Source organism: Equus quagga, chromosome 14, assembly GCF_021613505.1.
Source record: "Equus quagga isolate Etosha38 chromosome 14, UCLA_HA_Equagga_1.0, whole genome shotgun sequence".
Taxonomy (NCBI): domain Eukaryota; kingdom Metazoa; phylum Chordata; class Mammalia; order Perissodactyla; family Equidae; genus Equus; species Equus quagga.
In genome coordinates, this window is record NC_060280.1 from 94,410,926 (window position 1) to 94,424,988 (window position 14,063).

Below are 14,063 nucleotides of genomic sequence, written 5' to 3' on the forward strand. Positions count from 1 at the left end.
TATCTGGTGTTCAGGGAGTATCTGAGGTTTGGGGAGTATCTGGGGTTTGGGGAGCATCTGAGGGTCAGGGAGCATCTGAGACAAGAAAGGCAATGACCTGCAGCAGCTGCTTCAAGCACTGCGGGTGCCCGTACTTGGCGGCCAGGTGGAGGGCATTGTAACCTGGAAGGGAGACAAGACTGACCAGGGCTCCACATGCCCAGGAGCTTCCGGCTGCGCCCCGAGCTGCCCTGTCAACTCTCTGTGACGAGTCTCCCAGCAGCTGGGAAGCCCCAAACCCCACGTCCTTCTCAAAACCGTGCCACTCCCTGTGGCCAGAGACTCTCCAAGCCCCGGCCAGCCTGTGTCCCAGACGACCTCATCTCAGCTGCTCCACGCCCACCCACTCCTCAAGCCCTATGGTCCCAGCTACTCCCCACGTCCCCAGCTACTCCACACGCTTAACGACACTGAAGGGCCAGCTCTGTCCCTCAGAATCCACGGTTGTTCTATATGTTCCTGCTAATCCACACACCTCTGCTATTCCACGTGCCTGCTATGTCCGTCCGTGATACTCTACAGACCCCCAGCTACTCCGCACATCCTGGCTACTCTCTGTTATGCCCTCCCATCCCTAGTTACATCACACACCCAGATTCTCCTTTTGTCCCAGCTACTCCCAGAGCTCCAGCGACCTCTGAACCCCAGCTACTCCACGTCGCTCAGATACTCCCCCGAACTCGATGCCATTCTCATGGCCCCAAATACTCCTCAAGCTCAGATACCCCGCTGTTCCAGCTACTTCCCCTGGTTCGGCCACTAGCTGAATCCCAGCTGCTCCCCTTCCACAAGCTGACTCACCTTGCTCAATGCCAACCCGGGTCTGTGTCCTTGGGCATCACAGCCTAACCGGCCCCTGTGCCACCCCAGGGGCACTGGAGGGAACCCCTTCCTCAGCAGGACACTGAGGCCTTGAAGCAGGGCCTGGCCGGGCAGCTGGTCTGAGTTCCTCCTCCCTCCCCAGGGGCCCGGCAGGCAGTACCTGCCCCGTCCGTGCTCATGACGTTGGCGCCGTGGGCCAGCATCACCTCCAGACAGCTGGCTGCACCCCTCATGGCCGCCAGGTGGAACCTGGAGGTCAGAGGCCAGGGGTCGGCCACAGGGTGGCCACCCCTGAGCTGTCACCCTCTACCCCCAGGGAGTGGGCACTCACGCGGACTTGCCCTCGGGGTCCAGCTTCGTGGGCACCAGCCCCTTACGGGTGATGAGGGCAGCCACCCGCGAGGCGTCGTTGTTTTCCACGGCCTGCAGCAGCCGCTCGTCGCTTTTCCCCCAGTCCTGGCTCTGCGGGGGGCACCCAGAGGAGCATGGGGCCGGGCCGCCGCCCCCTCCCCGCTCCCCCTGGCAGGGGCTCTGGGCTCTCCCCCCCGCCCCTGGGCACTTGCCTGGCACCTGCCTCTGGCTGCCGGCTTCGGGATGGGGCAGGGGCCGCAGGGCGGGCAGGAGCCGAGGTTGGGGGGGCCGAGCCGCAGCTGCGGGGGAGGTGGTCCTGGGTGGGGGGCTGAGGCAGCGTCCCCAGGCCTGTGTCCCCAGGTCCACCGCCCCAGCTGGCCATCCAACACCCACTGCCAGCATCGGCCCCTAGCATCGTTCCCAAAAGTCCCCCCCCTCCAGGTCGCCAGCCTGTTCCTGGGCAAAGAGCCACCTTCCCAACATGGCCCCATCACAGTGACCCACATCTTCCCCAACTACCCTCCAAAGCCTCCCCCCAGAAACCCTAAAAGGGTCCCTTCGAATGTCCCTCAGAACGGTCTCTGCCATCTATCCTTCTACGGCCACCCTGAAATGCCACAATTGTCCCCAAAATGTCACAAGATCTGTTCCCCTACAGCCGTGGCCTGAAATACCTTCCAAAATGTCCTCGCCAAAGTCGCTAAGTGTTGCCCAAGTCACCCCCCCATAACCCGTCATCCATCCCAGAAATGTCCTCCCAAAACATCCTTCGAATGTCCTCCAAAATTGTTCTCCAAATGTCAATATCTGTAGCCAAAAATGTCGTCCCAATTGTCCCCCGAAAGGACCCCATCCCAAACTGTTCCCTGAAACTCTGTCTCTAAATGTCCTATAAATTCTCCTGGGGGTCCCCATCTGTCCTGCAAACCGTCTCCCCAGATGCCCCCACGTCTCCCCAAATGTCCCATCCATCACCCATCTCCCCCATCTCTGTCCCCCCCTCGCCCCACGCCGCCTCCTCCCTGTTCATCCTTCCGGGGTCCGGGGGTGGGGGGTCCAGGCCCGCGCGGCTGGGGGCGGGGAGGGGGGAGGAAGGGCCCGCGCCCCGCCCGCCCGCTCGCGCGCCCCCCTCGTCGGCCCTACCGCGCAGGAGGCGGCGGCGCACAGACACAGCTGCTTCATGGCGTCCGGGGCGCCGGGAGCCGTCCGGGCGGAGGGGCCGCAGGGAGGGGCGCGCGCTGCCGGGGCTCGGTCGCCCCGCCCGCCCGGAGGCCCCTCCCCCGCGCGCCCCGCCCGCCGCCCCCCCCCCGGCCGCCCCCCCCCCCCGGGGGGGGGGAGCGCCAGGGAGGGGGCTGGGGGGCGGGGAGGAAGGAGGGTACCACCCCGGCCCCCCCTCACCTTCCCGCCACCACCTGGAGGATGCGCGGAAGGGTCTCCGGGGACCCGCCTGCGCCCAGGTGCGCCTCCTCCAGGCTGGCCGGGGGGTCGCAGGGGACTCGGGACCTGGACCCTCGAGAGATAGAACCTCCCACCGCCGCTGGGCCTTGGTGCTCTCGCTCGCTCACTCATCCATTCATTCGTTCCCTCACCCGCTCATTCATTCTCTCGTCTCCAGTGAGGGGGGGGGATCTGCACGCTGACACACCTGACTTCCAATCCGGGGCCCCGCCCTGCGCACCCCCCGCATGGACCACCGAAGTGACTCAGCCAAGATATTTACTTACCTGCTTTGGCCTCCACTTTCCTCATCCGGGAAATGGGTTTCCTAATAAACAGTACTATGCACCAAGCACTCAACAGCACGGTGCCTGGTGCACAGTACCCGCGCCAGACACACGGATTCATTCATCAGCGAGAGATGTGGCGGGGCCCGGGTCCATGTGGAATGCTGAGTCCCGGGGACTCGGGATGGCATAGATGCTCCGTGGAAGCACGGAGGCAAGGAGGGGACAGGGTTCCTCCACGGGGCTGTGTTCCGCTGGCTCTTTTCTCAGACCGGGAGCCCCTCCCGCGCAGGGCCGGGCTGAGGCCTCCCAGGGACAGGGCCTGGCTCCCCAGGGTGGGGCAGGACAGCCTGGAAATGTTCCCGAGTTAAGGAAGGACTCAGCAGGCCAAGCCCCCGGAGCATGCGAATTTCAAGCATTCAGTCCATTTGTCCCCTGGGGTGCCCGGCACTGCCCTGGGCGTTGGGACTCAGTGGTGACAAAGACAGTTGTCCTTGCTATCACTGAGGTCCCCAGGGAGACAGACACACCCACGGGCTTAAAAACCAGGGTGTCACGGGGGAAGCCCAGGCAAGCCGGGAGCTCCACTCCTGACACGATCTGGGCAGTCAGGGAGGGCTTCCTGGAGGAGAGGACATCTGAGCCGGAACGTGAAGGATGGGTGGGAGTCAGGGGGTGGCAGGGACAGGATCATGTTCAGGAAAAACCGTGAAATCACCGCTCCCCTGGTTGCCTCTGCCCTGCTCCAGGACTTGGTGGGGGGCAGGGGGCCCACTTAAAGGGGGGGCAGAGGAGGAGGCGCTGGCAAAGGAGACCGAGGAGGGGCGTCTCAGGAAGTGGGGGGAACCAAGAGTGTGGGGCGTCAGGGGAGTCATGGAAGGTCGCAAAAGCTGGGGAAGTCCACTGTGTTGATGTGGCTGCAAATTCACAACGGGGCCAGCAGAAGGGGGAAGGCGGGATTCCAGGAGAGAGAAGCGATGAGGGAAGAGACAGGCCTTCCAGAACGTGAATTTAGGAGCAGTGACTGCAGACAGGCGGAGGAGTTTGAATCCAGCTTGGTCACGTTATATCTGCTGTGTGACCTTGGGCCAGTCACTCTCCCTCTCTGAGCCTCAATTCCCCAACTGCTAAATGGGATGGATAATGCAACAGACACCACAGAGCTGGGTTCCTCCCCTCTGGGACGGCAGACACGGGTCGGGTCATTCTCTGGGGGGCCATCCTGGACACTGTGAGGGGTTGAGCAGCATCCCTGGCCCCCACCCACTTGACGCCAGCAGCACCCCCAGTGTGACAACCACAAATGTCCCCAGATACCGCCCTGGGTCTCCTGGGGGGCAGAATCGCGCCGACGTGTGGAGAACCACTGGCTTAGGGTGGGTGGTGCGAGAATTTCCAGCTGCCCTCGGCCCGTCGTCCGGGGTGCCCTGCACGTTCAGACCCAACGCCCATGGAGGCCGCGTGTGACACGCCACGGACACTGCCATCCCCAGGGGCTCGGGCCAAGTTGTGGCCCCATCTGCCTGCTGCCTCTCACCCCACCCCCACTCCACCAGCCAGCCCCGGTGGCTGTACCATTCCAGGTCCCGTCCTTCTCGTCCCTGGTGGCCCCACCCCGGGGGGCTCCACCTGGAGGACACCCCCTCCCTGCTCTCCCGGCTTCTGCCCTTGTTCCCTTCTGCCAGCTGCCAGTCCCTGAGGCCGAATCCCGCCCCCAACGGCTGGTCTTGTCCAGCTCAAAAGCTAAGGACGGTTTTTACACTTATATGTGGTGGTGGGAAAAAATCAAGAGAGACTATTTCCTGACACGTGACAATCGTGAAATTCCCGTTTCCGCGTCCATAAATCGTGTTCCCGGGGCGGAGCCTGGCCCATCGGCGTACAGCCGGCTCCGGCTTCTCCAAGCTGCGGTGACAGAATTGAGGCCAGAGGTTCCTGCGGAGCTGGAAATCTTTACTGCTCCGCCCTTTGCAGGAAAAATGTGCCCGTCCCTGCCCGGAACAGCCTCCCTGGTGGAGGCTCTCGGCTCGTCTTGACGTCGTCATCGTCCCCAACATGCACCCCAGCGTATAAGGGGTTAAAACCAAACGTCCCCGTCCCCTTGCACCTCTTCCCGAACTATATTTCCCCGTGGGCATCGGTTTCTCTCACCCCTGTACTCGGAGTTTCACAGATGCACGAAACTAGCGTCGAGCTCAGCGCCCTGACCGCCCTCTGGTGCCACGCACGCACGCAGAAGTGATTTAAGACAATCGCTAAAACCCAGGTGACCTCACACCGAAGTCCTGGCTAGTTATGGGGCCTCGAAGCCCTTTTGCAGGGAAACAGATGTCCAGAGAAGACCGAGGGGCTGAAGCTTCCCAGACCCCAGCTCCTCCTGGTGCCCAAAGTCCGCCGTCCATCACGGAGGCAGACGGCCGAGGACACCCACCTGCAGATCCCCTGATGTCGCCACCTGTCTCCTGGCAGGTGGTCACATTCCTGACAAACTTTAACCCCTCTGCCTCCCATCCTTTGGGGTGACAGATCTGAGTGTTTACTCCCGCCTCCCGAACCCCTGGTTGCTTCGGAAGAAAGCATCTCCGAATAGCGACGTCTACATCCGTCGGACAGCTGAGTGCTCATTTGGGTACCCAACCGGGGACGGGGGTGGGTGGGGAACACCCATCTCAATTTGGGAGACTGAGCTAATTTCCACTTGTTTGGGACAGACAAGCCCTGGCCCCTGGCGAGAACCGGCAGCTTCTGGCTGTTTCTGACACTCCCAGGCTCGTCGGTAAGAACTGTGGTTTGGCACTTTGGGTTTTTGTACTCAGTGGGGGTGGAGCTATGGGATAGGGAAGTTCCACCCCCAAGATCAGCCCCACCCACTGCTGCCGTCTCCAAAACCGGCCCAACTACAGGGACAGCCCCACGAGAGGAAGGAAAATGAACCCAGCTTGGCCCCCGCATCCCTCAGGATCAGGCCAAGTCTGGCCCCGAAGTGGGCCCCTGAGATATAACATTATTTTGCACTTAGATTTGTCTTGTCGATGGACGGGGAAGGGGACGGAATTCCCTGCTGTTGAGTCTTTTAGGGTCCTCAAGCAGAAGGAGCTTGATCGAGCTGGATGTAAAATCTTGGCAGGACAATTTGAGGCCTCGAAAAGAACAGGCGATGCGTCTTCCGAAGAAAAGGGTCCTATGTTGCCATCAGAAGAAGACCCTTCTGGGGACGATTTGTCACCAGGAACCCAGGGCTCTGGCCCCATCAATGACCCTGACCCTCGTGATGGCCAATCGCTCCGTATCTGCCTCAACCCTGGCCACTCTGGCTACAAGGGCGATGACCCCGAACCCGTCATGCTCTCTAAATAATCTCTTTTTGGGTCCTGGTGGTCCTCCTCCCTGTGGATCCAGGACCCCTACTTCAGCAATTCCTGCCCCTCTTCCAATACACCCCTCCCTCTGTGCTTCCTCAGACCACTCCCTGGAGAAACCGGGAGATGTGGTTCTCTCCTTCTCGCACCCACCAGGGCATCCAGTTCAGTTGGGGACCATCCATATCCCCTGCGGGACCATTTCCATTAAGACAGTCCCCACAGGGGGCCTAGATGAAGATGGACGCCCCACTGGACTAATGCAGCCTGTCAGCCTCTTTACCACCACTTTTCTTTTTTCTTTTCTTTTTTTTTTTTGGTGAGGAAGATTGGCCCTGAGCTACCATCTGTGCCCATCTTCCTCCACTTTATATGCGGGTCACTGCCACAGCATAGCTGATGAGCGGTGTGTGGGTCCACACCCAGGATCCGAACCCGTGAACCCAGGCCGCCGAAGTGGAGCGTCCCAGACTTACGCCTCCGGGCCGCACCCTCGAGATTGTATCTTAACGGGTCTCAGGAAAGGGGCCCCAAAGATTGAAAGCCTAAATAAAGTGCAAGAAATTAGACAGGAGGCAGATGAAAACCCTTCTGCCTTCCTGGAACGCATCTTTGAAGCCCAGGGAAAATATACAGAGTTGGACCCCGAGAGTCCGGAAAATTCTAGAAGAATGAATATGATCTTTCTTGGCCAGAGCGTGCTTGATATCCAACAAGAGTGACAGAAATCAGAAGGCGCCCTACCTGCCTATTTCCCACCCAGTGGAGGTGGCTTATAAGGTTTTTGTTCTCAAGAACACCCTAAAGAACGGCAAAATGAAAGGAAAAGAGGGCAAGAAGTGAAACAGCGGCCAAATTCCTAGCAGCCGCTTTGACTAACGATCAGAGGGGTCTGCTGAGAAGGGACCCAAGCCCCAGACAAAGGGGAGAAAGCAAGAAAAGTCGCTTCTTGGAAGAAATCAGTGTGCCTGTTGGAAGGAGGAAGGCCGCTGGAGAAGGGACTGGACAAAGGGGCCGAGGGCTCCGTTTTACAAATGGCAGGGACGATGGGCTGTAGTCTGGCCGGGAGGCAAGGCCGATGGCAGAAGTCCGTACGCACACCTGCCAATCACGCACTTCTGTCTCATCGATGGACTCGTTCCGTCTCCCACAGGTACCGTCCCTGCACTGCAATCTTGGTCCCCCCCTTAGGGACCGAGGATGTCATCTGGCACATGGACTCCCTTAATGATGATACGATTAGGGCCTCGGAGGAGACTAAGCAGAGCCTCTCCCTCCTCAGTTCCGAGGTGGCCTTAAGAAGGAAAGGAGTCCTTCAAAATAGGATGCTTGTGGATGTCTCAGCTGCTGCCCAGGGAGATGCCTGTGCCATTATGACAACTGAATGTTGTGTACACATCCCTGACAATTCTGGAAGCAATGTTATGGTTGATCCTGATCCTTTTTTTTTTTTTTTTTTGGTGAGGAAGATTGGCCCTGAGCTAACCTCTGTGCCAATCTTCCTCTATTTTGTATGTGGGATGCCGCCACAGCATGGCTTGATGAGCGGTGCGTAGGTCCGCGCCTGGGATCCGAACCTGCAAACCCCGGGCAGCTGAGGTGGAGCACATGGACTCATCCACCAGGCCAGCCCCCTACCTTGTCTTTTAATGATTGGATTTCTCCCTGGTTTGGGGGTTCAGGAATGGCCTGGTGGAAAAAGTTATTCATAATTCTAGTTATTATAATCATGGGTGGTATTTGCCTCTGTTGTGGTGTCTACTGTTGTTGCAACATATGCATGAATCTGCAAGATAGGTTATTCCGACAACTTGTAAAATCTCGGACTGCAGTCTTCTTCCAGACATAGTTTCAGGCCAGTCCCGTTACTTGTGAACATTTCCAACTTCGAGCCCCACAATGTCCTTCCTCCCTTGTCCCTACGACGCCCCCATTCATCAGGAAAAAGCCAGATAAGAACCACCCCCAAGCTCCTCAAGATTGAGGAATGAACCTAGAATGGGGGGGACTGACTGGGGTCACTAACCCCAGTCTATAAAGGGTTAAAACTGAAAGTACCCATCCCGTCCCCCTTCTTCTCGAACCGTCCCCCTTCTTCCCACATGGGCATCGGTTTCTCTCATGGCTGTGTTGCCGAGCTTTGCACATGCACAAAACTAGCATCAAAATCAGCGCCCTGACATCCCTCTTGCACCACGCATGCACACAGAAGTGATTTCAAAAAAATGGTTAAAACCCAGGTCGCCTCACACTGGTCTTGGCTAGTTACAGACGACGCCAGGGTCACGAGGATTTATGAGCTTGTTATACAGAAGAAAGAGAGCGCCTTCAAGGAAGTTACGATCGCCAGATAACCAGCCCCCAGCTGCTGCTGACGCCCAGAAGTCAGATCGCCCAGGGGCTTGTCTGGAGTGAAAGAAACACGGATTTCCCCTTTGTTTCTCTGAAACTCCTCCCACTAAGCCCCTTAGCGCTATAAAACCCCCTTCTTTCTTCCTTTGTTAAGGTGGATTTGAGACAACCTATCCCCTGCCTTCTCATTTTGGCCAATTTGAATAAACCTTTCTCCATCTCCGGGCACGCGATGTCTCCACAATCGGCGTATTGCACGTCAAGCACACGAACTTAAGACGAAGAGGTTCAGTGTCAGGTCCGTGAAGCTGGCTCAGAACTCCGGCACCATGTGGGGGATCAGAATTGGCTGCCCCAAAATGCATCTCTTTGGCTTATTTTTAAGGACAAAAGACTCTGAAAGAAGCTTTGACCTTCCCCCTAACTGCCTAAAAGAATGTAAGACAGAAAGCCCGGCCCCAGGACAGACCAGCACCGCAGATAACTCTGGGTACCACAGGCTGCGAGGAACCTTGCTAAGCCGACTCTTATGGAAGTTCTCTCTCCTGGGGTCCCACTGTCTACGGGTGGCCCAGCACACATTTATCAAACATGTGCATTCCCATCTCCATATGAATCGTCTTCCTCTCCTTTGAAGGCCCCAAGCCACTACCCCCAACATCCTCCTTTGTCCTTAGCTGAAGATGCTACTCAAGGTGGTGGCTTCAGCCATTTCGGCCAGTTACTCAATTTTCCGGGGTTTCTCCCATGCATGAATGTTATTAAACCTTGTTTGATCTTCTCCTGTTATTCTGTCTCATGTCAATTTAATTCCTAGACCAGCCAGAAGGACCTAGAGGGTAGAGGAACTGTCTTCCTCCACTACAACGACAACAGGGCCTGGCATTGAGTAGGTGCTCAATAAATGTCTGTGGGAAGAAAGAAAGAAAGAAACAGCAACTCTGGAGAACCAAAGCGTGAGGCAGACAGACGGACTTTCCAAGAAGCATTGAGGCACTGGGGGGGGTCTACGAATCTCTAAAAATCCCGATCTTCTTGCTTGTGGGGTTTTCCTAAGACCTGACTCAGGAGGTGGTGGGAGTCCAAAGACGAGGGTCACGGCTCCAGTCACCTCCCATCTTGTGGATGGAAAAAGTGAGGCCAGGAGAGGCCCCAAGAAGGCTCCCAGCGAGTGTGGCCATCATCTGGGCCTTGAAGAAAAGGCTGGTGGGAAAAAAGCAGGAGGGTTTCTCCGCGGGCAGCAGGGAAGGAGCGGAGCGCAGGGGTGGAGGCTGGACTGGGTGCGCTGACGACAAAGGTCCAGAAAGACAAGGAGGCGTGACCTCTGCAGTCATGGGGCTTGGCTGTCCTCCCCCTGGGGAGCCAAACAAAAGCCGAACCTGACTCCCGCCGGCTGCTGAGAAACCGAGCCGGGCAGGTGGACGACAGAGGGACAGCGAGATGCCAGGTCGGGGGGTGGGGACGGAGGACGAGCTTCCCGCCGCCCCCTTCCTCCCGTCTGCAGCTCCGGCTGCCCAGCCCCAGGCCTCTCCCGGCTTGTCCCCGCCCTCCCGGACACCCGCAGGAACCCTCACACCCAGTTTGGGGTTTTAACACCCTCCCACCTCCCTCCCCTTGACTCTGCGCCACGCCCCTATCAAAACACACCCACGTCCCCAATTTTTTTTTTTTTTTTTTTTTTTGCTGCACAAACTCTTACAAGGATTTGATTTCAACAGAATTCCGCTTTGGAAGTTAAACCATCACACGGTCTGGTTGATCACTGGCTGCCACTTCTCGGGAATTCTTGGGGTCAAAGGGGAGCAATGTGAGTCAGGAATCGGTTCCAAAGGGGACGGAAAGTTTTAGGATCGTTCCCCAGGGAATGAAGCTGACCCCACGCCGTTTGGTAGGCGGTTAATGAGCCATTTATTCCTTTCTCTCTCTCTGTCTCTCTCTCCTTCTCCCTCACTCTCTCTCTCTTTTCAATCAACTTCAAACTTCCCCGCCCCACGAGGCCCAATCCTGTTCACAGGAACACAGCCCTGGGGGAGGGCAGGTGTCTCACTTCCTAGCTGTGTGACCTTGGGGCAATTCCTTAACATCTCTGGGCCTCCTTCCTTCAGCTATAAAGTAGGGATAATAAAAGCTCCTACGTCATCGGATTCTTATGAGGATTAAATGAGCTCCTATCTGCAAAGCACACGCTAAGCTCTTTCTGGCGCTTGAATACAAATAAAGAAAAACAAAAGTAAGATGAAATAAATACAAACGAATTCAGTGACATTCAATTTACAAACTAAAATTAAAATAAATAATAACATAGAAGGAGTGTCAAAATCAATAAGTAACAAAAATAAATGAAATAAATTGGGGAAAGTGAGGGAGGCCACAGAATGGTGGTGACAGACCCAAAGTCACCCAGCTTGTCGGGGACGGGATTTCTACCCACAGCTGCCTGCCTTGCTCTTCTGCCCCTTCTTCCTGGCTTTCAAGGACCCCTCGGGCTGGGCCCTCCCCGGCCCGGCCTCAGGAATGTGCCTGTCACCCCATCATGCCCCTGAATCAACCAGGCCTGGCCCAGCCTCCTAACCTTTGGCCACACTGGTGCCCGACCCCCTTCGGTGTGCCTTCCTTGTCTCTCCAGGCTCCTCTGCAGCGCTGCCCCCTCCAGGCAGCCTCTCTGATTGCTCTGGGCCATACCTGCCAATGGGGAGGCCCTACCACGTGGTGGAAAGACGAAGGGCTCTGAAATGAGGCCCGGGTGGGTGTGAATTACCATTGTCGCTTTGCTTTGTGACCGGGAGAGGGAGGTTAATCTCTCTGGACCTTGCTTTCTTCGTGCTCTAAGTGCAAAGTCAAGCATTCCCCAGGCCGGCCACAAAGGGGTGCTCTAGGCGCCAATCCTCACTTAGATTCTCTTAGTCTGTGCCCTGGACCGCCCTGGACCGGCAGGGACTTTCAGGATCGGGAAGGAGTGGGGATGACAGAGAAAGGAGCTTCTGTCTCTGGGGCTTCAGAGTCCAAGATACAGCTGCGAGGGAAGCCAGTTGGACCCCACCACAGGGCCTTTGCACTGGCTGTTCCCTCCGCCTGGAAGGCAATTCCTGCAAATACACACACAGCTCCCTCCCTCTCTCCCTTCTGCTCTTTGCTCTCATATCAGCTTCCTGGGGAGGGCTTTCCCGCCAACTTGCCTTAAAACTGTCACCATTTTCCCAGCCCCAAAGGCTCCAATTCCCTCTCCTTGCTTCCTTGGTCTCCGTGGCACAAAATACACCTTTTCCCTTATTTATCTTGCCCATCCCCCCCGCCACGCACTGCGGGCTCCCCGAGGGCAGGGATTTCCATCTGCCCTCCTCGCTGCTCTTCCCACTGTGCCTGGCGCAGCGCCTGGCACAGAGAGTTGCTGACTGACTCAAAAGCAAGAGATTGGTGTCCTCGAGAAAGCGGGTCCTTAGAAAAGCAAGTGGTCACTGCAGCCGGGGAGAGCGGAGAGCTTCCGGGAGAAGTGTTGCTGGAGCTGAATTGGGGGGCAGGGGGGTCTGAGGGGGCAGCCAAGCAGGGAGAGGGTGCTCCAGGTGGAGGGAACAGCCTGGGCAAAGGTCCTGTGGTTGGAGAGCTTGCAGAGGAAGCAGAGGGCAGGTGCGGGAAGGAGGGGGCGGTAGAGACAAAAGGGACAGGAGGCGGCCGGATGCTAAAGGCGTCAACTTGACCCTGTGGCTGGCGACGACCCGCGGGAGCATTTGGAACAGGGAGGGCCCTGTTGGCATCAAAGCTGCCCAAGGACAGAGGACGACAGCCCAACGGCCCTGTGGACCTCCAGCCAGGCCCTGGGAGATGGGGGCCTGAAGTTAGGGGACCCCGGGCATGTCGATGGCCTCAGACTCACCTCTGTCTTCTTAAACCGTGCCCGGAGAGTCTTCATGGCCGGCGTCCGGCGTCCCTCCTCTCCGCAGGCCACCTGGGGAACCGCAGGGGGTGAGGGGTATCAGTCCAGGTGGGCAGGAGGGCCGGCTGCCTCTCCTTCTTCGAAAGGACCACTTCCTCTTCCCTGGGCCAAACCAGCCCGTAAAGCAGGACACAGACCTGTCCCATCGCCTAAGTGCTGTGTGTCCTTCAGCGGGTCTCGTACCCTCTCTGAGTTTCACTTCCCTCATCCTTAAAACGAGGGAGATAACCCCCTCTTGACCAATTCGTGGTCAGTTTCCAGTGAAGTCCCTAGCATAGAGCCTGGCAAACAGTAGGTGCTCAATAAATGCACCTCGCCAGTATATATGCTGCTGCCCAAGCAGACTGAGTTTTTTCTGGTCTCCAAGCTTTTATCTGTGCAGTTATTTCTGCCTTTTTTTTTTTTTTTTGGTCTTTTTCTTCTCTGGTGAACTCCTATTCGTCCTTCACAGCCCAGTTCTAAAATCCCGTGTTCTGATCAGCTTTGCCTGTCATCCACAGGCTGAGCTCTAACTCCCCAAACTGGGTCCCCCCAGCCCTGGTTGGGTCTCTTCTTCTGCCCCAGCCCTGGCTTCGAAGGCTGGAAGCGTCTGGGCTGGTTCTGTCTTCCTGAACAGTGAAGGGCTCCTGGGGGGCCAGGCCCAGAGCTGAGGCCTCTGAGCGCAAAGGTATGTTTCTTGGAGAATCGGAGAACGACATTCAGGCAGCCAAGTCTCCTTACAATGGGCTGGCCTCTGCGCGAGTGAGAGCACGGAGACAAGCCACCCAAGGTGGGTGGAGGTCTGGCGTGATGGCCGCGTGCACGTATTTGCACATGCGAGCAAGAGGCATGTGTGTGCAAGCACACCTGTCCACCTTGGCCTGTTATGTGTTCCATGCATGTGTGGGTATGGAGGTCAGGCAAGGCCATCTCAAGGGGATGTTTTGCTAGCTGTACGGCTTGAGATTCCTTCCTGTTCTGAGGGAGATTTCTGTGAAGGCGTGTCTGTCACCTGTCCACCTGCACACGAATTCTCCAAGCCGTCCTTCACTTCCTACCCACCCACCCACTCACCTGTGCATCCGTCCTCCTGGCCCAGCCCTTGTACATCCGCCCACTGCCCACCACCCAACTCACCCCCACTCTTCTTCTCATGGCTCTTCATGCACCCTTCAGCCATGCTTCATCTGCCATCTACCCACCATCCTCCCACCTACCCATCCATCCATCCATCCATCCACCAATCCTTCAACACCCACCCACCATCCACTCACCATCCATCTACTCATCCATCCTCCCACCCATCCATCCACCCATCCCTCCACTCATCCATCCACCCATCCATCCACCACCCATCCATCCATCCATCCATCCACCCATCCATCCATCCATCCATCCAACATCCACCCACCATCCAACACCTACCCACCTATCCATCCATCCACCCAGCATCCACCCACCTACTTATCCATCCAACACCTACCCACCTATCCATCCATCCACCCA

At 57.4% G+C, this 14,063-nt stretch overlaps 1 protein-coding gene across 1 annotated transcript in view; it reads right to left on the reverse strand.

Moving 5' to 3' along the window:
- ANKRD24 (ankyrin repeat domain 24) overlaps positions 1-12,556 on the reverse strand; it is a 25,478-nt gene extending 12,922 nt beyond the window's left edge. The window contains exons 1-5 of the mRNA XM_046638320.1: positions 12,519-12,556; positions 1,425-1,511; positions 1,193-1,323; positions 1,022-1,110; positions 98-162 (exon numbers count right to left, since the gene is read on the reverse strand). Coding sequence (XP_046494276.1) covers positions 98-162; positions 1,022-1,110; positions 1,193-1,323; positions 1,425-1,511; positions 12,519-12,554 — 408 coding nt within the window. The 5' untranslated portion in view covers positions 12,555-12,556. The remainder of the gene's footprint in view (positions 1-97; positions 163-1,021; positions 1,111-1,192; positions 1,324-1,424; positions 1,512-12,518) is intronic.
- Between the last annotated feature and the right edge of the window lie 1,507 nt (positions 12,557-14,063).